Genomic DNA, 25379 nt, shown 5'->3' with positions numbered 1-25379 from the left:
TCACTTTGTAGCTCTGGGGGACACCTGAAGTGCACCGTTACTCTCCAGACCTCCAACACGGAAACGGTGCACTTCAGGTGTCCCCCAGAGCTACAAAGTGATAGTGCTGGATAGGAGTAGCAAGGGGGAATTACCTGGTGATCGGGAGACCCTCTACACACGGAAAGGGGATCGTATACTGGGCATGAGGAGTTTGATGATGTCTTGCTGATCTTATCGTTTTTATATGTAAGTGGCTACAATAAATTTTATATATGATTATAATTCACATAATGATTCCTGGTCTGTTTGTGAGGTCCTGAGGGACAAGAGGATACCAATCTAAGGACACTCTGTACATATGTGGTTGATTACAAGCTGGAATTTGTTTGTTTTAGGGTAATTATGCACTTTATATATAGTTTGCAGTGATATTTAAAATTTTTTTTTTTTTTTCTTCACATGAGTGCTGTGACACTGGAGTGTTTTTTTTTTGCATGATACACGTGTGGCACTTTAGTTCTGGGATTTAAAAGGTAATATACTATGTTGAGATTTTGTTTTTTGAGGTATTTGAAGAGCACCTGTGATTGATTTGCATCTTCTTCAGTGGAGTAGGAAGCGTCTTCCTATCAAGAAATTGATCTTTGTTTGGACACATTATTTGGACACTTTGCATATTGGGACTTTATTTTATTTTTGTTCTTTTATATATATTTGATATTTTTTATTTTTGGGTAAACTCTTTGGGTCTTGATTTTTTCACTATAATTGTGGGTTTTTGGGTTTAAGTAAATGAATATATGTTTTATTAGTACTTCAGGGGAAGGATATTGATATGACTTTAAGGGATTTCTGAGGATTTTATATATGTGTGTGTGCTGATTTATACTTATTACATTGCTATATACCTCCTTCTAGCAAACTTTCCATAGAAACAGGGATTTTTCGTTCACATACATTTCAATGCATGTTTAAGCCGGCCAACTACGTCAAAGTAATCCCTCTCTGGCCAGTTCCTACCTTAATCTCTATCTATCTATCTATCTATCTATCTATCTATGCATTCAGTCGTATCCGACCCTTGGCAATTGCATGGACCGTCACTCGTAAGCGACCTTTTCCATGAATTTTCTTAGCAATTATTTTACAGGGTAGGTTGCCATGTCTTAATCCAACCCCTACCATGCCTGAGATCCCACATGGCCAGGGATGAAACTAGGACAATTAAGACAGGAGCCAATGAACCTACCAGCATGTCTTTGGAGTGTGGGAGGAAACCGGAGTACCCGGAGGAAACCCACGCGAACACAGGGAGAAAATGCTAAATCCATGCAGTAGGCGCCATGGTTGGAAATCGAACCCATGACCCAATTACTGCAAGGCAGAAGTGCTAACCACTAAGCCACTGTGCCGCCCATCTATCTATCAATATTATCTATTCCATAAATCTTTCCCACGCAGGGGCATCCACCATCAAACAAATGAAACAATATTCAGCCATCTGGCTTGTACATCGATTTCCGTCTGTCTCCTGCAGACTCTATCCGAAATGGCTTTCCCGCACACAGCTCGCCAATAGCACACAGCTTGTCTGGCTTCCACCTCTACTAGGTGAAGCCCACCTGACTCCAAGGCAGAGCCCTCCTGTGTGCCAGGGTGGAGCCCTCCTGTCTGCTGGGGTGGAGCCCAGAATCATGGCCTGGACTCCACAAAAAAGCCTGCACACACCTGTGCAATCAGCGTGCTGGCTGCTCTCAAAACATGGGCCCAGGATTGGAGATTTCATCCCTCCCAAATCTCTTTGAAATCTCCAGGCTACAGGTCCCAAAACAGGCTTTACAAGCCAAAGAGGAAACTGATAAACCAGTTTCCTCTGAATTACAACTGCCTGGAGCCCCTCAACCTCTATAGTCGAGAATCCTGGGTCACCACTGTGATTTCCACCGTGGCAGGATAGCGCACTATCTATCTATCTATCTATCTATCTATCTATCTATCTATCTATCTATCTATCTATCTATCTTCTATCTATCTATCTATCTATCTATCTGTCTGTCTATCTATCTATCATCATATCTAATTTACATTTTTTGTTCACTGTTGTGAACTTTTTAGTTGACCACCCATTGAAGGATGGCCCTCTGGTTGTGGTGGTGGTGAGGATCAGGCTTGTCTCGCCTTCATTCTCTCACTAATGTATTCAAAGGCCTTAAAATACTCCTGATGCAATGAGTCAATTGGCATCTCCAGGTCTTTGGACAGAAAAGTATCCACTTCAATGATTTCCTGCAGTGGTTCCTTGAGAATAGGTTCCAATGTACTTTGTACGAGTGATGGTCCTTCTTCTATCTCTTCCCAGTCAATACCCTTGAAGAAAGGGTGTGATCTGAGATTGCACACCAGGTGCGCACGTTGCTCTTGGTCATGACGTAAAAGTCTGAGTAAGAGATCTTGCAGATAAAAGTTCAAGTGCCGTAGGAAATAGGGTTCCGTGGCGTACATGGAAGTAACCAACTGCTCTTCAGTCTCCTGTCCAGTATAAAAAGGATGCTCGCCTAAGGCCATCTCATATACTATTATCCCAAATGAGAAATAGTCAGCCGGGTAATAGTATGGCCTTTGATAATAGACTTCAGGGGCCATGTAACATAGCGTCCCCACGCAACTTTTGACTCTGTTTTTCTCCGTGACGAACATTGCCGACAGGCCGAAATCGGCAATCTTGACGTGCCCGGCGTTATCCAGAAGAATGTTCTCTGGTTTTAGATCTCTGTGGACAATCTGAAGAGAATGAAGGTGCTGCAGTCCACAGAGAATTTCGGCAGTAACACATCTTAAGGTTACTTCATCAAGTGGAGCTGAATCTCTTATGAATTTTTCAAGATCTCCTCCGCCCAGGAACTCCATAGCAAAGACGAGATGAGTCTCTGTTTGAAAGGAGCAGTAGAGATGTGCGAAAAATGAGTATCTGTTGCACATTTCCATTATGTAGCTCTCTGTAATGACGCAGCTGGGATCCTGTCGAAGTAATGGTCTTTTTTTAACCATTTTCACTGCTAGCTTCTGCTTAATGTCAGGGATGAGAGGCCAACACTACTTTTCCAAAGCTCCCCTGTCCTAGTACTCTATGGAAGGTGAAACTTTCCAGGCTGAGTTTGTAGGACTGGTCGGTAGGTGAAGTAGATTTGACCAGTGAAGCCTCCTTACTCTCACTGGTATGTGAAGTATTGGGAGGTTTCTTGTCCTCCATCGATGTAGCTTGCTGAATTTGCGCAGTGTCTTTGTTGGATGGGATCTCATTTTTGCCTGGAGACAGAGAAAAAAAGTATTATTTCTACTTCCACATCATTTATGTGAAACTGCGGCCATTTAAAGGCATATATGTCTTTATTATTTTGCATAAATTTAGCAAACATAGTATGAGAGGTAAACAGAACATGTACAAGTAGATAAATAACAAAAAAAAAAACATCACAGATGAGGTAACTGCGGCCATTTAAATGTCTTTTTTTTCTTTTACATATGGAAGGGAATCTTTGTTGTGACACTAATCTTATGTGACACGTTGTCCTTTATGGCAGTTCTATCCATTCCTAGACAATATGGTTCTCAGCCCTGGGGATCTATTGTCAGTGCATGGCTTTCTAAAACCCGTAACATCCCTAAGGGCTCGTTCACACTTGACTTTCTTTCTAACTCTTGCCAAACGCCCCTATAGCCTTGGACAGGCGTTAGACAGGCGTATGGGAAGCGTTTTTAACGTTCCCCAAACGCCCCATGCGCTTTTTTGAATCTGTTAGACATTTGCCAAGCGTAAAAACCGCACCACAAACGCTTATAATGAAGTTAAATGGTGTTAACGTTCCGCAACTGCCTCGCAACCGCTCCGCAAACGCCACCATAGACTTGAATGGGAGGCTTCAACTCCTCCTGACTCCACATGAAGCGTCAGTTTTGCCGCAACGCTAACGCTTCAGTGTGAACAGCACTATGTGCTGCCATGTGCAGAATTTTCATAAGCGTTTGAGAAGCTTTAAAAACGCTTCCCAAAGGTCCGTCTGACACCTGCTGACAAAGCTCGTGTGAGCTGAGCCTGACAGCTATGAAATGCTGAGTAACCGTACTTACACTTTCAGACCACCAAAAGATAGCAATCCTAATGTGATATCTGACCATATTGAGATCTTACTGCCAAAGAGCAATGATCAGCTACAATGGGGAATCCATACTGGCCCATTCCATACTCAGGCTGCGCTTTCTGCTAAGTAACTCTTGTGCTCTAGGGCTTGTTTACATCACATCCATTGAGCTACGTTTTTTCTACACACCCCCCCTACAATACAGCATGTTGTACTTTTCATAAACGCACATGCAGTGCAATGGGGTAAACGAGGCTTATTGAAATGCATTGTTTTTCTTGTATATGCATTCATACTACGTTCAATGCATGTGGTGTAAATGAGCCCTAAGCTGTTCCTCCCTCTCAATGCAATTCCATCAATCTGCTTATCTTCATTGACTAAATATAAATGTAACACTATGTTGTATTTGGTTGTGAGTCCGTAGTTGTGGATGACACCCCAACTTTCCTAACGATTTAGAAATGTGTGTGTAGAAAAATATGACAAAGCGGAATGAATGGTCTGCTCCTGCAGCCCCCAGTCTGCCTGGTCATACAGATCCTAGGACACAACTGTCTATAGGAATGGTCCTAGTGAATGGGAATGTCATGGGGGGGGGGGGGGCAGTGTAAGGTCTCATTGCTATTGAAGGGTCCTGTATACACAGCCTGTCACTGGGGAGGGGCTCACACTGACTTTGTATTTATCCATAGACCATGTATGCCTCCTGCACACCTGACCCCTGACCCCTGCAGCCCAACTGTCACCTGAATTCAACTGAGGGCAGGCTGACAAATGCTGCTGCTAATGACAAGTGCTATTACTGGCAGGACCTCCAGGTACCTGACGGGGTCTTAACTCTCCCCTACTCTCTACCCGGTGACCCCATTATGTGTATGTATAGTGACCCCAATATATATGTAATTGGTGATAAATGTTGTATACCCTTACAGTGCCCTGCATTATATCTCAACAGACTAGTACTTACTTTCTGCGTCTTCTTCTTCTAATTTTGTCTGAGAAAAGGGGCAACATCTAGCCAGACACTGCCAAAATCTTTTCCCAGCTGCCCTAAATCTCCCCCTTTTAGGGGCAGAATCTTGGGGCTGTGATGCTGTTCTGTGGTCCTCTGTTAAGGGTCCCACTGTTTGTAATGTAAAAGGCTCCTCCTTGTTGGTTTTCAGGAGGTCCTTCACATTATTTGCTCTCTTTCTCGTAAATAGCCGCTTCATGATTACAAATGACAAAGCTGCACAGAGAAAGAGAAATCGCTTCCACTCCTGGTAGCGTACACAAAGGGAATGACTGCAAGCTGAGGGGGCGGAGCTAAGTGGTGATGACATCAGAGTTCTGGTAGCTATGGAAACAAGGTGACATGACCCTGGCTTGGAAGGTACATGACCATATATGGAAAAAACATTGGGCTTCCTATGTGGTGTTTGTAGATCACATTTTTTGGGTCATTTTTTTTCAAGTAAACAAAATGTGGGACATCTTTGCTCAGCTTACATCTGTATTATTCATGTTTTATGTATCCAGCGCCCAATGAAATCATGTTATTCCTGTCTATGGATGGGATTCACAAAGTTATACACCAGGACAAGGTTCTATTTTTAGCCCTGTACCTGCCATGTTCTGATCTGCTGGCTCCCAACTGAAATTAATGGTCATGTGATCTTAGCCTGCGGGAGGGGGGAGGGGAAGAAGACATTTTGGCCATTTAGTGTGTAGTCCGTTGAGTGCCAGGCTGTAATATTCCTTCATTATGAGGACATTGGTCAGATTTCAACGCTGAGATAGAATGACAACTGGTCATGTAACGCTGTATACTAATGGATTTCATATACCCTTTTTTTTTAGAAATTGAACTTTCTTTTGGTGATGTTTAATATCCACTGTTTTTGTTTTTTGTTTTTTTTTTACTATATAAAGGAAAAAGAATGTTGAAAATTGGACAATATGGTAGTCCTCAGCCCTGGATATCTATTCTCAGTGCATGGCTTTTATAAGTCCCCATGACATCCCTTAGGTCACCAAGACATAGCAATCTTAATGTGATATCTGACCACACTGAGATCTTAGCCCCAAAGACCACTGATCAGCTACAAAGGGGAAGCCATACCGGCCCATTCCATCCTCAGGCTGCGCTTCCTGCTTAGTAGCACTCGGGCTGTAAGGCTTGTTTACACCATATCCATTGACTGACTGGGTTTTTCTGCATACCACCGCACATGTATGGTGTGAAGAAATCTTTAAGCCGGCCATAGATGAGTCGAAAACCGAACATTCTGTCGATTGAAAAATGAGAATAGCCCATACAAGTGTGCCATCATTTGTTTGATTTTTCTAAAATAAATTGCGGCATGTTGGGTCTGGCACTTTCAATTGCTGCATGAAAATCGCATCTCGCAGCAGGCACACTAATAATGCGAAAACCAAACGATTCTACGTTCAACAAGAATTTTCGCTTGGTTTTCGATCCTATCTATGGCCGGCTTTACTGTCCTCCCTCTCAATGCAATTCCATTTGCAGACCCTTGCTGTTTCCTTATGTTCCCTATTGTTATTATGTCAGTGTCACTGAGGAGCTGCCACTAAAGTATATGGACCATTACAGACTTTTATGGACTTTTGGGTTATTTTAGCTTCATTTTGTATCATATATGCACCAGTGGTTGCTTCTGATTATACTATACTCCTTATTTACTTCTATCAATTCCATCATTCTGCTTATCCTAATTGAAAATCCACTGTCCTGTGTCTGGTGTCATCTCAGTAGTTGCGGATGCTGCCCCAACTTTCTTGATGTGTTAGAAATATTTGTATATGAAATAAATCTATACAGTGCTGTAAAAGAAAATATTTGCCCCCTTCCTATTTTTTTTTTGCATGTTTGTCACACTTTAATGATTTTGACCATCAAACAGATTTAGTGTGTGCGTGTCTCAATCCAGAGCGCTACGGTCTAGTTCACATTAGATGCAGTCCTGAGCCTTTTTTGCTGCATCAAAAAAATGCATGCACTGTGTTTTCCATGTACTCCAATGGCCCTAGTTCACACCAGTGCAGTCAGTTCCAGTCGGTTTCCAGTGCAGAAAAAAAAGTAGAACATGCTGCATTTTTTTATACAGAACTGTACTGAAACAGCAAACTTCATGAAAACTGCGTGTGGTGTGAACTGTCAGCAAAAATGTATCTTTAATGCATCCGGAGTGCATTATTGTGCTGTAAACTGGCCCTAAGTGTTCTTTTTCTCTGCTACCTCGTTCCTGTGCTATCTGTTTGAGTCACACCTGTCAGATTTTCATGACCCCAAGAGAAAAAAGGTGACACATGATGGAGCTCCAGCACACAGCCTTTGATGAACAACCTAATTTCTGTTCCTGTGTGATGTGTAAGGGGGAGGGGGGGTGTCCCTTCCCTCCAATCAGCTCTCAATGAGCTCTGAAGACTGTAACTTCAGCTCTCTGCTCTCTGCTTTCTGAAAGCTCAGACATGCTGTAAAAATTCATACACACACAAACAGTGCTGTCAAATAAGTATTTGCCCCCTTCCTGTTTTTTTTTTTTTTGCATATTTGTCTCACTTAGATGATTCAGACTGTCAAACACATTTTAATATTACATGAAGAAAACCAGACTAAGTACAAAGTGCAGTTTTTAAGTGATGTGACGCTTTCATTTTATTAAGGGAAAAACAATCTGTCCAAACCTGCCTGGCCCTATGTGAAAAAGTAAATGCCCCCTAAACCTAATAAATGGTTGTGCCTCCCTTGGTGGCAACAACTGCAGTTAAGCATTTGCAATGATTGGCAATGAGCCTTTCACACCACTGTGGAGGGATTTTGGCCCACTCTTCTTTGCAGAATTGTTTTCATTCAGCCACCTTGGAGGGTTTTCCAGCATGAAAGGCCTTTTTAAGGTCATGCCACAGCATCTCAATGGGATTTAAGTCTGGACTTTGACTTGGTCACTCCAAAACCTTAATATTCCAGCTTTCTTTTAGTGGCATTTGATCACCACTGAGGTTTTTACATTTTTAAGTTATAAACCGAAAAAAGATAGAGCATTTTGAAAAAAAACCCAATATATTTTACTTTGTTACAGAAAAATATCCAATAAAGAAATTAAAACCACATTTCTTCATGAATTTATGCCAAAATGTATTCTGCTACGTCTTTGGTAAAAAAAAAAAAAATCCCAGTAAGTGTATATTGATTGGTTTGTGTGAACGTTATGGCGCCTACAAACTATGGTATAAATAAACTGGAAATTTTTATTTATACTAGTAATTGCAGTGATCAGCAAAAGAGAAAAAGGAGAGAAGCGCCTCTAAGTGCAATAAGTCTTTTAATTCAAGTCTAAATGTAGAAACACTCACATGTGTGAAGTAATGATAAGCATAAAAACCGTGGATAACAATAGTTAACGGTGGGGTGGTAACCCGGGTGAAGAGCCGTCATCTCTCTGCGATGTGGGGAGGTCAGCTCTCGGCTGGAACAGCGTGGTGGCTGGAGGGGAACAGCGGTGAGGCCGGCCGGCGTGCACGTCCTCCCTCAGAGCCAGATGGAACGCACGCTGGAATGTAGCGGCTGTGTGGCCGTGATGACGTCAGATCCCAGGGTGCACTGCAATGCGTTTCGGAGCATGCACTGGCCGTGGAAGGCGGAAGTGCACTCCTTTTTCAAGCAGGGGGAGGTGGATGAACACGGGTGAATATATAGGGAACGTGAGTCTAATTGATCAATTGACCAATTAACCAGTGATTTACCATTGCTGTCAGGTGAATAGTGTAAAGTCATGGATGTTAAATGGGGGGTAAAGGAAACCAAATGGAAAAAAGAGAGGATGTAATAAATAAGAAAACAGAAGACGAAAGAAAAATGATGAAATGGAAAAAAATAAATAAATAAATAAAAAAATTATGAAAAAAATAATTAAAAAAAAGAGAAAAAAAAAAATTAATGAAATGAAAAATGACGTTAATAAAAGATTTTTGAACAGCTGAAAATCGAAGAAACTATGTGAAAAAAGTTGATGGGGGTAATAAGAATAAAAAAAAAAAATTATATTCTGGGAGATTAGTGGGGTAAAATGTTTACCTTGCAGCACTGGCACATCAATTATGTATCAGTAGTGAGCAGATATTTAGTGGTAATACAGCATGTTTGCAAGGTGGGATATGGTTATGGCTCTACAGGAGCTTCATAATAATTCTAACATATATACATGTTGCTAGCGGGTATATTGACAATGGGTGTTAACATGGTAAGATGATAAACATATTGGTAATAATACATGCAAATGACATTATAAAGAGTAAATTACATTGTTAAAAATAGTAAAAAACAGAATAAAATATAAATAATGAACAAAAGGTTATAAATAATAAACTAAAAATGAATTAAAAAAAAAAAATTCGATAAAAAAATTTGATTAAAAAAATAAAAATAAAGGGGGGGGGGGGGGGGGAAGTATCATTGTGAGTGTTGAGTGACTGTGAATGGGAGATTGTAGTGTTTATAGTATAGTGTTAATGTCTAATTCCTCGTTGAGTCCACCTGGAGACAATGTATCTAATGTAAATATCCAATAAGTTTCTTGTGAACAGAGTTTTTTGAAACGATCAGACTCAGAGAGATTGTTGTGTATGGATTCTAAGACCCATACTTGTAGGCCATCAGTGGATTTTTGGTGATATTCAAGGAAGTGGCGGGGGACGCTATGTTTGTCTTTACCATCTTCAATAAGACGTCTGTGCTCGCCAAACCTTGCGCGGAGGGGTCTGATGGTGCGTCCCACATATAGGAGGCCGCAAGGGCAGGATATACAGTAGATCACATGATCAGTGGAGCAGTTGTAAAATTCTTTGAATGAATAGGTTTTTCCTTTTGTGGTGAAGTTTTTTTGTCCGTGTTTAGCGAATCGGCAAGTTTTGCATAGCGCTTTGTTGCATCTATACATGCCGACAATGGGTATGAGGCAGATTGTGTTGGGTGTGTTGGTGGGTGGGTTGTATTTGCTGGGGGCAATCTTGTTTTTAAGGTTGATGGCTTTGCGGTAGGTGTATTTTGGTTTTTTATCTAAAATGTCTATTAAATGTGGATCCTGTAGTAGTATTGGCCAATGTCTATTGATGATAGACTCCATTTTGTGAAAGTTGTTGTGGAATTTGGTTATAAATCTGACCTGGTTGGGAGGCTCTGTGCTATTGTGTGTTTGGGGTCTACCCTTGCGGTAGAAGGAGTGGGCCTCATCTACTAGCTTGTGTGGGTAACCTTTGTCTAGGAATTTCTTTATTAGGATGTCGCTCTGGAGATTGTAATCGGAATCTGTGGTGCAGTTTTGTCTGAGACGACAGAATTGTCCTTTAGGTATATTTTGGATCCATTTGGGGTGGTGGCAGCTGTTGAAGTGGAGGTATGAGTTTCCAGATACCGGTTTGAAGTGGTTTTTTGTTAATATTTGGAGATTGTCATGGTATAATTCGAGATCTAGGAATACAAGAGTATGTTTGTGGTGAGTGGAGGTGAAGGACAAAAGGATTTGAATTGCAATGGGTTACGAACTGGTCTACGTGTGATATTGGTCCATCCCAGATGACGATAATGTCATCTATGTAACGGCCGTAAAAGATGATGTGGGCTGCAAAGGGGTTATTGTGCCATATGTGTTTGTCCTCCCAGAAACTCATAGTCAAGTTTGCATATGAGGGTGCAAAGTTGGCTCCCATGGCTGTACCTTGAGTTTGTAAGTAGAAATCGTGGTTGAATGTGAAGTAATTGTGTTTGAGGCAAAATGAGGTGGCGTCTACTATAAAGGAAGATTGTTTGGGGTTGAGTGATGGATCCAAGGATAGATAGTGCTGGATGGCGGTGATGCCTACATCATGGGGTATCGAGGTGTATAGGGAGCAGACATCTAACGAGACCCAACAATAGTCGGGTTCCCAGGAGTATGTTTGGAGTAATTCTAGCAAGTGTCCGCTGTCCCGGATATATGAGTGTTGAGCCTGTGCAAGGGGTTGTAGGAAGTGGTCGATATATTGGGAGAAACCGCTAGTAATGCTCCCTGTGGCCGCTACGATTGGTCTTCCTGGTGGATTATTTGGATTTTTGTGTACTTTGGGCAGAAAGTAAAAATACGGGGTGTTGTAGAAGTCTTTAGATAGAAAAGAGGCTTCCTGCTTGGTGATGACACCATCAAGTAAGGCTGTGTTCGTTAGTAGTAGTGCGTCCTGTTTGAATTCGGGTAGTGGGTCTTTAGTTAATTTGGTATATGCTTTGGTTTTTATGCTTATGATTACTTCACACATGTGAGTGTTTCTACATTTAGACTTGAATTAAAAGACTTATTGCACTTAGAGGCGCTTCTCTGCTTTTTCTCATCTACAGAAGTTGCTACAGCTTATTTGGAAGCCTTGCCCTCAGTGCCACACGGAATCTTACGCTCTTCATACAGTAGCCACTAATACCACCATCACCCCATACTACCATTTCCCAGGACTTTGCAGTGTTTGCGCTGCTACAACCCTTCCTCATTTTTTCTGAATCATTGCAGTGATCAGCGTCTTGAAGTGGGACTGTGATAGTGCTGTAGGCAATCTGATACCAACTGACACTGACATCACCAGTGACACTATTAGAAAGATCAATAATAGTACTTTACACTGTCACTGTGCGAATGACGTTTACTGGGAAGGGGCTAACATTCTGGGGTAATCAAAGGGTTAAGTGTGTGCTTATGAATTTACTGAAAACTAAAAATGTTTTTACTAAAATCTGTTCCTTCTTCTTGCTTTGCAGGGAGAAGAAACAGACAGATCATTCCCTCTGTACAGAAGCCTGTGTTTTTGCTAACACAGGGCTCTGGGCTGTGATTGGACACAGCAGATCAGCAGGTGTCAGCCACGAATCATTGGCTGACACCTGCTGCCAAAATCCTGCTGTTGAGGTGCATTACAGCCCATTAAAGTTTGCAGTTGATGAATGTTTGGGGTAATGTCTGGGCCACCGGTGGATGGACAGAGGGAGGGGGCTGAGAATGGTGTGGGGCTACAGCACTCTCCTTCTCTGTCAAAAGCTCTGGACTGTGGGAGGAGCCAAGGCGTTATCGAATACAGTGCACTGAGGAGCCTGGAAGTGGGCGGAGCTCACAGAGCAACCTGCGGGTAGGTCACAGCGCTGGACTGACCCTGTTGGAGCTCTGTGAGCTCCGACCGCTTCCAGGCTCCTCAGTGCGCTGTATTCACATATTTGTTTCCTGTTTATTAGCGCTGCACCTTTATTTCTATGTTTATGTAGTGGAAGAAGAGGGTTTGCCACTTTGTGCTAGCTGCTTATTTACTTCTTTGCACTCACTACATAGCGGAACGCAATTGTGGGGTGTTGCAGCATTGGGTGGATGTGGCCACAGCGAACAGAGATAACGGCTAGCGCAGCGCTATCTGCTTCAGTAGAACTGCCTTTATTTGTGTTGTTTAGGCGTGTTACATGAGCAATGCAACATTTTGGAACCTGCAAGGGACCTTCATCACGCCAAGTGACAGAGAGACGCCTTTCAGTTGCAGCTTGTGAAACCTTGCGGCTGCAGCTGGACAGGATAATGCACCTAGAGCTACTAACATTTAGGGCAGTATGCACCCAGGGACGAATGATCGCAATGCAGATTGCTGGCTTTCTGGGCATTCGTCTCTGGGTGTATAGTCCCCTAAATGTTCGTAGGATTGGGTGCACCTTCCACCAGCTGTCAGTTTCCCATAGACTTTTCCAGTCTGCCAGCAGTGGGACTGGATGGTGCACCTGTGCCCTCCACCCTCACTTAAACACCAGAGTTGCATGCACTAGGTGGCAGAGAGTCTGTCCAGGCATGAAAGAGTGTATGAGAACAGGCAGTCCATCCCATCAGGTGAAATTGATCCACAAAGAACTGAGCCTGGAGTCAGGGGACTGGGGAGCCAAACTGTGTACAGACTTAGTGCAGGTTGACACCGGCATTGCACAGTAACGCGCTGTGTGTCCCTGTGCAGTTCAGTGCGATGCAATTTAAAAACGCACTGAAACTGGATCACATGGTTGTAAGCTCCAACGAGCCGGGCCCTCTCAGTCCTTCTGTATTCATTTGTATTGGAATTGTACAGTCTGCCCTTATGTTGTAAAGCGCTGCGTAAGCTGTTGGCGCTATATAAATCCTGTATTATAATAATAAAAAACATGGCTCTGCGGTACCATGCATTTTGGTGCAGGCAAACACACTGTATTTGTGATGTGTGTTTGGAGTGTCGTTAGGAATCTATTGCCACCCACAGCAGTGTTCTTGTGTGAACCAGGGCTGGGGCCCTTGTGCAGGGTGACTGGTCTTGTCTACACCCCCCCATAGATTTTTGCAGGCAACCTGTGATGGGTGTGACCACTAAAAATTCTGTTAAACCATCTACACATTGCTATATACCCCCTTCTAGCAAACTTCCCATATAAACAGGGATTTTTTCACTCATGTGAAGAAAAAAAAAAAAAAAAAATTTAAATATCACTGCAAACTATAGATAAAGTGCATAATTACCCTAAAACAAACAGATTCCAGCTTGTAATCAACCACATATGTACAGAGTGTCCTTAGATTGGTATCCTCTTGTCCCTCAGGACCTCACAAACAGACCAGGAATCATTATGTGAATTATAATCATATATAAAATTTATTGTAGCCACTTACATATAAAAACGATAAGATCAGCAAGACATCATCAAACTCCTCATGCCCAGTATACGATCCCCTTTCCGTGTGTAGAGGGTCTCCCGATCACCAGGTAATTCCCCCTTGCTACTCCTATCCAGCACTATCACTTTGTAGCTCTGGGGGACACCTGAAGTGCACCGTTACTCTCCAGACCTCCAACACGGAAACGGTGCACTTCAGGTGTCCCCCAGAGCTACAAAGTGATAGTGCTGGATAGGAGTAGCAAGGGGGAATTACCTGGTGATCGGGAGACCCTCTACACACGGAAAGGGGATCGTATACTGGGCATGAGGAGTTTGATGATGTCTTGCTGATCTTATCGTTTTTATATGTAAGTGGCTACAATAAATTTTATATATGATTATAATTCACATAATGATTCCTGGTCTGTTTGTGAGGTCCTGAGGGACAAGAGGATACCAATCTAAGGACACTCTGTACATATGTGGTTGATTACAAGCTGGAATTTGTTTGTTTTAGGGTAATTATGCACTTTATATATAGTTTGCAGTGATATTTAAAATTTTTTTTTTTTTTTCTTCACATGAGTGCTGTGACACTGGAGTGTTTTTTTTTTGCATGATACACGTGTGGCACTTTAGTTCTGGGATTTAAAAGGTAATATACTATGTTGAGATTTTGTTTTTTGAGGTATTTGAAGAGCACCTGTGATTGATTTGCATCTTCTTCAGTGGAGTAGGAAGCGTCTTCCTATCAAGAAATTGATCTTTGTTTGGACACATTATTTGGACACTTTGCATATTGGGACTTTATTTTATTTTTGTTCTTTTATATATATTTGATATTTTTTATTTTTGGGTAAACTCTTTGGGTCTTGATTTTTTCACTATAATTGTGGGTTTTTGGGTTTAAGTAAATGAATATATGTTTTATTAGTACTTCAGGGGAAGGATATTGATATGACTTTAAGGGATTTCTGAGGATTTTATATATGTGTGTGTGCTGATTTATACTTATTACATTGCTATATACCTCCTTCTAGCAAACTTTCCATAGAAACAGGGATTTTTCGTTCACATACATTTCAATGCATGTTTAAGCCGGCCAACTACGTCAAAGTAATCCCTCTCTGGCCAGTTCCTACCTTAATCTCTATCTATCTATCTATCTATCTATCTATCTATCTATCTATCTATGCATTCAGTCGTATCCGACCCTTGGCAATTGCATGGACCGTCACTCGTAAGCGACCTTTTCCATGAATTTTCTTAGCAATTATTTTACAGGGTAGGTTGCCATGTCTTAATCCAACCCCTACCATGCCTGAGATCCCACATGGCCAGGGATGAAACTAGGACAATTAAGACAGGAGCCAATGAACCTACCAGCATGTCTTTGGAGTGTGGGAGGAAACCGGAGTACCCGGAGGAAACCCACGCGAACACAGGGAGAAAATGCTAAATCCATGCAGTAGGCGCCATGGTTGGAAATCGAACCCATGACCCAATTACTGCAAGGCAGAAGTGCTAACCACTAAGCCACTGTGCCGCCCATCTATCTATCAATATTATCTATTCCATAAATCTTTCCCACGCAGGGGCATCCACCATCAAACAAATGAAACAATATTCAGCCATCTGGCTTGTACATCGATTTCCGTCTGTCTCCTGCAGACTCTATCCGAAATGGCTTTCCCGCACACAGCTCGCCAATAGCACACAGCTTGTCTGGCTTCCACCTCTACTAGGTGAAGCCCACCTGACTCCAAGGCAGAGCCCTCCTGTGTGCCAGGGTGGAGCCCTCCTGTCTGCTGGGGTGGAGCCCAGAATCATGGCCTGGACTCCACAAAAAAGCCTGCACACACCTGTGCAATCAGCGTGCTGGCTGCTCTCAAAACATGGGCCCAGGATTGGAGATTTCATCCCTCCCAAATCTCTTTGAAATCTCCAGGCTACAGGTCCCAAAACAGGCTTTACAAGCCAAAGAGGAAACTGATAAACCAGTTTCCTCTGAATTACAACTGCCTGGAGCCCCTCAACCTCTATAGTCGAGAATCCTGGGTCACCACTGTGATTTCCACCGTGGCAGGATAGCGCACTATCTATCTATCTATCTATCTATCTATCTATCTATCTATCTATCTATCTATCTATCTATCTTATCTATCTATCTATCTGTCTGTCTATCTATCTATCATCATATCTAATTTACATTTTTTGTTCACTGTTGTGAACTTTTTAGTTGACCACCCATTGAAGGATGGCCCTCTGGTTGTGGTGGTGGTGAGGATCAGGCTTGTCTCGCCTTCATTCTCTCACTAATGTATTCAAAGGCCTTAAAATACTCCTGATGCAATGAGTCAATTGGCATCTCCAGGTCTTTGGACAGAAAAGTATCCACTTCAATGATTTCCTGCAGTGGTTCCTTGAGAATAGGTTCCAATGTACTTTGTACGAGTGATGGTCCTTCTTCTATCTCTTCCCAGTCAATACCCTTGAAGAAAGGGTGTGATCTGAGATTGCACACCAGGTGCGCACGTTGCTCTTGGTCATGACGTAAAAGTCTGAGTAAGAGATCTTGCAGATAAAAGTTCAAGTGCCGTAGGAAATAGGGTTCCGTGGCGTACATGGAAGTAACCAACTGCTCTTCAGTCTCCTGTCCAGTATAAAAAGGATGCTCGCCTAAGGCCATCTCATATACTATTATCCCAAATGAGAAATAGTCAGCCGGGTAATAGTATGGCCTTTGATAATAGACTTCAGGGGCCATGTAACATAGCGTCCCCACGCAACTTTTGACTCTGTTTTTCTCCGTGACGAACATTGCCGACAGGCCGAAATCGGCAATCTTGACGTGCCCGGCGTTATCCAGAAGAATGTTCTCTGGTTTTAGATCTCTGTGGACAATCTGAAGAGAATGAAGGTGCTGCAGTCCACAGAGAATTTCGGCAGTAACACATCTTAAGGTTACTTCATCAAGTGGAGCTGAATCTCTTATGAATTTTTCAAGATCTCCTCCGCCCAGGAACTCCATAGCAAAGACGAGATGAGTCTCTGTTTGAAAGGAGCAGTAGAGATGTGCGAAAAATGAGTATCTGTTGCACATTTCCATTATGTAGCTCTCTGTAATGACGCAGCTGGGATCCTGTCGAAGTAATGGTCTTTTTTTAACCATTTTCACTGCTAGCTTCTGCTTAATGTCAGGATGAGAGGCCAACACTACTTTTCCAAAGCTCCCCTGTCCTAGTACTCTATGGAAGGTGAAACTTTCCAGGCTGAGTTTGTAGGACTGGTCGGTAGGTGAAGTAGATTTGACCAGTGAAGCCTCCTTACTCTCACTGGTATGTGAAGTATTGGGAGGTTTCTTGTCCTCCATCGATGTAGCTTGCTGAATTTGCGCAGTGTCTTTGTTGGATGGGATCTCATTTTTGCCTGGAGACAGAGAAAAAAAGTATTATTTCTACTTCCACATCATTTATGTGAAACTGCGGCCATTTAAAGGCATATATGTCTTTATTATTTTGCATAAATTTAGCAAACATAGTATGAGAGGTAAACAGAACATGTACAAGTAGATAAATAACAAAAAAAAAAACATCACAGATGAGGTAACTGCGGCCATTTAAATGTCTTTTTTTTCTTTTACATATGGAAGGGAATCTTTGTTGTGACACTAATCTTATGTGACACGTTGTCCTTTATGGCAGTTCTATCCATTCCTAGACAATATGGTTCTCAGCCCTGGGGATCTATTGTCAGTGCATGGCTTTCTAAAACCCGTAACATCCCTAAGGGCTCGTTCACACTTGACTTTCTTTCTAACTCTTGCCAAACGCCCCTATAGCCTTGGACAGGCGTTAGACAGGCGTATGGGAAGCGTTTTTAACGTTCCCCAAACGCCCCATGCGCTTTTTTGAATCTGTTAGACATTTGCCAAGCGTAAAAACCGCACCACAAACGCTTATAATGAAGTTAAATGGTGTTAACGTTCCGCAACTGCCTCGCAACCGCTCCGCAAACGCCACCATAGACTTGAATGGGAGGCTTCAACTCCTCCTGACTCCACATGAAGCGTCAGTTTTGCCGCAACGCTAACGCTTCAGTGTGAACAGCACTATGTGCTGCCATGTGCAGAATTTTCATAAGCGTTTGAGAAGCTTTAAAAACGCTTCCCAAAGGTCCGTCTGACACCTGCTGACAAAGCTCGTGTGAGCTGAGCCTGACAGCTATGAAATGCTGAGTAACCGTACTTACACTTTCAGACCACCAAAAGATAGCAATCCTAATGTGATATCTGACCATATTGAGATCTTACTGCCAAAGAGCAATGATCAGCTACAATGGGGAATCCATACTGGCCCATTCCATACTCAGGCTGCGCTTTCTGCTAAGTAACTCTTGTGCTCTAGGGCTTGTTTACATCACATCCATTGAGCTACGTTTTTTCTACACACCCCCCCTACAATACAGCATGTTGTACTTTTCATAAACGCACATGCAGTGCAATGGGGTAAACGAGGCTTATTGAAATGCATTGTTTTTCTTGTATATGCATTCATACTACGTTCAATGCATGTGGTGTAAATGAGCCCTAAGCTGTTCCTCCCTCTCAATGCAATTCCATCAATCTGCTTATCTTCATTGACTAAATATAAATGTAACACTATGTTGTATTTGGTTGTGAGTCCGTAGTTGTGGATGACACCCCAACTTTCCTAACGATTTAGAAATGTGTGTGTAGAAAAATATGACAAAGCGGAATGAATGGTCTGCTCCTGCAGCCCCCAGTCTGCCTGGTCATACAGATCCTAGGACACAACTGTCTATAGGAATGGTCCTAGTGAATGGGAATGTCATGGGGGGGGGGGGGGGGCAGTGTAAGGTCTCATTGCTATTGAAGGGTCCTGTATACACAGCCTGTCACTGGGGAGGGGCTCACACTGACTTTGTATTTATCCATAGACCATGTATGCCTCCTGCACACCTGACCCCTGACCCCTGCAGCCCAACTGTCACCTGAATTCAACTGAGGGCAGGCTGACAAATGCTGCTGCTAATGACAAGTGCTATTACTGGCAGGACCTCCAGGTACCTGACGGGGTCTTAACTCTCCCCTACTCTCTACCCGGTGACCCCATTATGTGTATGTATAGTGACCCCAATATATATGTAATTGGTGATAAATGTTGTATACCCTTACAGTGCCCTGCATTATATCTCAACAGACTAGTACTTACTTTCTGCGTCTTCTTCTTCTAATTTTGTCTGAGAAAAGGGGCAACATCTAGCCAGACACTGCCAAAATCTTTTCCCAGCTGCCCTAAATCTCCCCCTTTTAGGGGCAGAATCTTGGGGCTGTGATGCTGTTCTGTGGTCCTCTGTTAAGGGTCCCACTGTTTGTAATGTAAAAGGCTCCTCCTTGTTGGTTTTCAGGAGGTCCTTCACATTATTTGCTCTCTTTCTCGTAAATAGCCGCTTCATGATTACAAATGACAAAGCTGCACAGAGAAAGAGAAATCGCTTCCACTCCTGGTAGCGTACACAAAGGGAATGACTGCAAGCTGAGGGGGCGGAGCTAAGTGGTGATGACATCAGAGTTCTGGTAGCTATGGAAACAAGGTGACATGACCCTGGCTTGGAAGGTACATGACCATATATGGAAAAAACATTGTGCTTCCTATGTGGTGTTTGTAGATCACATTTTTTGGGTCATTTTTTTTCAAGTAAACAAAATGTGGGACATCTTTGCTCAGCTTACATCTGTATTATTCATGTTTTATGTATCCAGCGCCCAATGAAATCATGTTATTCCTGTCTATGGATGGGATTCACAAAGTTATACACCAGGACAAGGTTCTATTTTTAGCCCTGTACCTGCCATGTTCTGATCTGCTGGCTCCCAACTGAAATTAATGGTCATGTGATCTTAGCCTGCGGGAGGGGGGAGGGGAAGAAGACATTTTGGCCATTTAGTGTGTAGTCCGTTGAGTGCCAGGCTGTAATATTCCTTCATTATGAGGACATTGGTCAGATTTCAACGCTGAGATAGAATGACAACTGGTCATGTAACGCTGTATACTAATGGATTTCATATACCCTTTTTTTTTAGAAATTGAACTTTCTTTTGGTGATGTTTAATATCCACTGTTTTTGTTTTTTGTTTTTTTTTTACTATATAAAGGAAAAAGAATGTTGAAAATTGGACAATATGGTAGTCCTCAGCCCTGGATATCTATTCTCAGTGCATGGCTTTTATAAGTCCCCATGACATCCCTTAGGTCACCAAGACATAGCAATCTTAATGTGATATCTGACCACACTGAGATCTTAGCCCCAAAGACCACTGATCAGCTACAAAGGGGAAGCCATACCGGCCCATTCCATCCTCAGGCTGCGCTTCCTGCTTAGTAGCACTCGGGCTGTAAGGCTTGTTTACACCATATCCATTGACTGACTGGGTTTTTCTGCATACCACCGCACATGTATGGTGTGAAGAAATCTTTAAGCCGGCCATAGATGAGTCGAAAACCGAACATTCTGTCGATTGAAAAATGAGAATAGCCCATACAAGTGTGCCATCATTTGTTTGATTTTTCTAAAATAAATTGCGGCATGTTGGGTCTGGCACTTTCAATTGCTGCATGAAAATCGCATCTCGCAGCAGGCACACTAATAATGCGAAAACCAAACGATTCTACGTTCAACAAGAATTTTCGCTTGGTTTTCGATCCTATCTATGGCCGGCTTTACTGTCCTCCCTCTCAATGCAATTCCATTTGCAGACCCTTGCTGTTTCCTTATGTTCCCTATTGTTATTATGTCAGTGTCACTGAGGAGCTGCCACTAAAGTATATGGACCATTACAGACTTTTATGGACTTTTGGGTTATTTTAGCTTCATTTTGTATCATATATGCACCAGTGGTTGCTTCTGATTATACTATACTCCTTATTTACTTCTATCAATTCCATCATTCTGCTTATCCTAATTGAAAATCCACTGTCCTGTGTCTGGTGTCATCTCAGTAGTTGCGGATGCTGCCCCAACTTTCTTGATGTGTTAGAAATATTTGTATATGAAATAAATCTATACAGTGCTGTAAAAGAAAATATTTGCCCCCTTCCTATTTTTTTTTTGCATGTTTGTCACACTTTAATGATTTTGACCATCAAACAGATTTAGTGTGTGCGTGTCTCAATCCAGAGCGCTACGGTCTAGTTCACATTAGATGCAGTCCTGAGCCTTTTTTGCTGCATCAAAAAAATGCATGCACGGTGTTTTCCATGTAGTCCAATGGCCCTAGTTCACACCAGTGCAGTCAGTTCCAGTCGGTTTCCAGTGCAGAAAAAAAAGTAGAACATGCTGCATTTTTTTATACAGAACTGTACTGAAACAGCAAACTTCATGAAAACTGCGTGTGGTGTGAACTGTCAGCAAAAATGTATCTTTAATGCATCCGGAGTGCATTATTGTGCTGTAAACTGGCCCTAAGTGTTCTTTTTCTCTGCTACCTCGTTCCTGTGCTATCTGTTTGAGTCACACCTGTCAGATTTTCATGACCCCAAGAGAAAAAAGGTGACACATGATGGAGCTCCAGCACACAGCCTTTGATGAACAACCTAATTTCTGTTCCTGTGTGATGTGTAAGGGGGAGGGGGGGTGTCCCTTCCCTCCAATCAGCTCTCAATGAGCTCTGAAGACTGTAACTTCAGCTCTCTGCTCTCTGCTTTCTGAAAGCTCAGACATGCTGTAAAAATTCATACACACACAAACAGTGCTGTCAAATAAGTATTTGCCCCCTTCCTGTTTTTTTTTTTTTTGCATATTTGTCTCACTTAGATGATTCAGACTGTCAAACACATTTTAATATTACATGAAGAAAACCAGACTAAGTACAAAGTGCAGTTTTTAAGTGATGTGACGCTTTCATTTTATTAAGGGAAAAACAATCTGTCCAAACCTGCCTGGCCCTATGTGAAAAAGTAAATGCCCCCTAAACCTAATAAATGGTTGTGCCTCCCTTGGTGGCAACAACTGCAGTTAAGCATTTGCAATGATTGGCAATGAGCCTTTCACACCACTGTGGAGGGATTTTGGCCCACTCTTCTTTGCAGAATTGTTTTCATTCAGCCACCTTGGAGGGTTTTCCAGCATGAAAGGCCTTTTTAAGGTCATGCCACAGCATCTCAATGGGATTTAAGTCTGGACTTTGACTTGGTCACTCCAAAACCTTAATATTCCAGCTTTCTTTTAGTGGCATTTGATCACCACTGAGGTTTTTACATTTTTAAGTTATAAACCGAAAAAAGATAGAGCATTTTGAAAAAAAACCCAATATATTTTACTTTGTTACAGAAAAATATCCAATAAAGAAATTAAAACCACATTTCTTCATGAATTTATGCCAAAATGTATTCTGCTACGTCTTTGGTAAAAAAAAAAAAAATCCCAGTAAGTGTATATTGATTGGTTTGTGTGAACGTTATGGCGCCTACAAACTATGGTATAAATAAACTGGAAATTTTTATTTATACTAGTAATTGCAGTGATCAGCAAAAGAGAAAAAGGAGAGAAGCGCCTCTAAGTGCAATAAGTCTTTTAATTCAAGTCTAAATGTAGAAACACTCACATGTGTGAAGTAATGATAAGCATAAAAACCGTGGATAACAATAGTTAACGGTGGGGTGGTAACCCGGGTGAAGAGCCGTCATCTCTCTGCGATGTGGGGAGGTCAGCTCTCGGCTGGAACAGCGTGGTGGCTGGAGGGGAACAGCGGTGAGGCCGGCCGGCGTGCACGTCCTCCCTCAGAGCCAGATGGAACGCACGCTGGAATGTAGCGGCTGTGTGGCCGTGATGACGTCAGATCCCAGGGTGCACTGCAATGCGTTTCGGAGCATGCACTGGCCGTGGAAGGCGGAAGTGCACTCCTTTTTCAAGCAGGGGGAGGTGGATGAACACGGGTGAATATATAGGGAACGTGAGTCTAATTGATCAATTGACCAAGTAACCAGTGATTTACCATTGCTGTCAGGTGAATAGTGTAAAGTCATGGATGTTAAATGGGGGGTAAAGGAAACCAAATGGAAAAAAGAGAGGATGTAATAAATAAGAAAACAGAAGACGAAAGAAAAATGATGAAATGGAAAAAAATAAATAAATAAATAAAAAAATTATGAAAAAAATAATTAAAAAAAAGAGAAAAAAAAAAATTAATGAAATGAAAAATGACGTTAATAAAAGATTTTTGAACAGCTGAAAATCGAAGAAACTATGTGAAAAAAGTTGATGGGGGTAATAAGAATAAAAAAAAAAAATTATATTCTGGGAGATTAGTGGGGTAAAATGTTTACCTTGCAGCACTGGCACATCAATTATGTATCAGTAGTGAGCAGATATTTAGTGGTAATACAGCATGTTTGCAAGGTGGGATATGGTTATGGCTCTACAGGAGCTTCATAATAATTCTAACATATATACATGTTGCTAGCGGGTATATTGACAATGGGTGTTAACATGGTAAGATGATAAACATATTGGTAATAATACATGCAAATGACATTATAAAGAGTAAATTACATTGTAAAAAATAGTAAAAAACAGAATAAAATATAAATAATGAACAAAAGGTTATAAATAATAAACTAAAAATGAATTAAAAAAAAAAAATTCGATAAAAAAATTTGATTAAAAAAATAAAAATAAAGGGGGGGGGGGGAAAGTATCATTGTGAGTGTTGAGTGACTGTGAATGGGAGATTGTAGTGTTTATAGTATAGTGTTAATGTCTAATTCCTCGTTGAGTCCACCTGGAGACAATGTATCTAATGTAAATATCCAATAAGTTTCTTGTGAACAGAGTTTTTTGAAACGATCAGACTCAGAGAGATTGTTGTGTATGGATTCTAAGACCCATACTTGTAGGCCATCAGTGGATTTTTGGTGATATTCAAGGAAGTGGCGGGGGACGCTATGTTTGTCTTTACCATCTTCAATAAGACGTCTGTGCTCGCCAAACCTTGCGCGGAGGGGTCTGATGGTGCGTCCCACATATAGGAGGCCGCAAGGGCAGGATATACAGTAGATCACATGATCAGTGGAGCAGTTGTAAAATTCTTTGAATGAATAGGTTTTTCCTTTTGTGGTGAAGTTTTTTTGTCCGTGTTTAGCGAATCGGCAAGTTTTGCATAGCGCTTTGTTGCATCTATACATGCCGACAATGGGTATGAGGCAGATTGTGTTGGGTGTGTTGGTGGGTGGGTTGTATTTGCTGGGGGCAATCTTGTTTTTAAGGTTGATGGCTTTGCGGTAGGTGTATTTTGGTTTTTTATCTAAAATGTCTATTAAATGTGGATCCTGTAGTAGTATTGGCCAATGTCTATTGATGATAGACTCCATTTTGTGAAAGTTGTTGTGGAATTTGGTTATAAATCTGACCTGGTTGGGAGGCTCTGTGCTATTGTGTGTTTGGGGTCTACCCTTGCGGTAGAAGGAGTGGGCCTCATCTACTAGCTTGTGTGGGTAACCTTTGTCTAGGAATTTCTTTATTAGGATGTCGCTCTGGAGATTGTAATCGGAATCTGTGGTGCAGTTTTGTCTGAGACGACAGAATTGTCCTTTAGGTATATTTTGGATCCATTTGGGGTGGTGGCAGCTGTTGAAGTGGAGGTATGAGTTTCCAGATACCGGTTTGAAGTGGTTTTTTGTTAATATTTGGAGATTGTCATGGTATAATTCGAGATCTAGGAATACAAGAGTATGTTTGTGGTGAGTGGAGGTGAAGGACAAAAGGATTTGAATTGCAATGGGTTACGAACTGGTCTACGTGTGATATTGGTCCATCCCAGATGACGATAATGTCATCTATGTAACGGCCGTAAAAGATGATGTGGGCTGCAAAGGGGTTATTGTGCCATATGTGTTTGTCCTCCCAGAAACTCATAGTCAAGTTTGCATATGAGGGTGCAAAGTTGGCTCCCATGGCTGTACCTTGAGTTTGTAAGTAGAAATCGTGGTTGAATGTGAAGTAATTGTGTTTGAGGCAAAATGAGGTGGCGTCTACTATAAAGGAAGATTGTTTGGGGTTGAGTGATGGATCCAAGGATAGATAGTGCTGGATGGCGGTGATGCCTACATCATGGGGTATCGAGGTGTATAGGGAGCAGACATCTAACGAGACCCAACAATAGTCGGGTTCCCAGGAGTATGTTTGGAGTAATTCTAGCAAGTGTCCGCTGTCCCGGATATATGAGTGTTGAGCCTGTGCAAGGGGTTGTAGGAAGTGGTCGATATATTGGGAGAAACCGCTAGTAATGCTCCCTGTGGCCGCTACGATTGGTCTTCCTGGTGGATTATTTGGATTTTTGTGTACTTTGGGCAGAAAGTAAAAATACGGGGTGTTGTAGAAGTCTTTAGATAGAAAAGAGGCTTCCTGCTTGGTGATGACACCATCAAGTAAGGCTGTGTTCGTTAGTAGTAGTGCGTCCTGTTTGAATTCGGGTAGTGGGTCTTTAGTTAATTTGGTATATGCTTTGGTTTTTATGCTTATGATTACTTCACACATGTGAGTGTTTCTACATTTAGACT

At 42.0% G+C, this 25379-nt stretch overlaps 2 protein-coding genes and 1 long non-coding RNA gene across 4 annotated transcripts in view; 1 reads left to right on the top strand and 2 right to left on the bottom strand.

Moving 5' to 3' along the window:
• The window catches only part of LOC149463088 (uncharacterized), a 547928-nt gene that overhangs the window by 184820 nt on the left and 337729 nt on the right, over positions 1-25379 (top strand). The gene's annotated exons all lie outside the window — the stretch shown is intronic.
• On the bottom strand, positions 2146-3109 carry LOC149463110 (protein kinase C delta type-like). The gene has a single exon (XM_089675912.1). The coding sequence runs from the start codon at positions 3028-3030 to the stop codon at positions 2146-2148; it is 885 nt and encodes a 294-aa protein (XP_089532038.1). The 5' UTR covers positions 3031-3109.
• LOC149463109 (protein kinase C delta type-like) lies at positions 3056-16831 on the bottom strand. Its single transcript, XM_089675911.1, has 2 exons — positions 16117-16831; positions 3056-3288 (listed from the first exon to the last, which is right to left on the bottom strand). Exons 1-2 carry the CDS (start codon positions 16829-16831, stop codon positions 3056-3058), a joined length of 948 nt encoding a protein of 315 aa, XP_089532037.1.

Source organism: Staurois parvus, unplaced genomic scaffold, assembly GCF_062004578.1.
Source record: "Staurois parvus isolate SC_StPar_1 unplaced genomic scaffold, SC_StPar_1.0 ptg000159l, whole genome shotgun sequence".
NCBI lineage: Eukaryota > Metazoa > Chordata > Amphibia > Anura > Ranidae > Staurois > Staurois parvus.
Note: the sequence above shows the minus strand (reverse complement) of the source record. Positions and strands in the feature narration are given on the sequence as shown.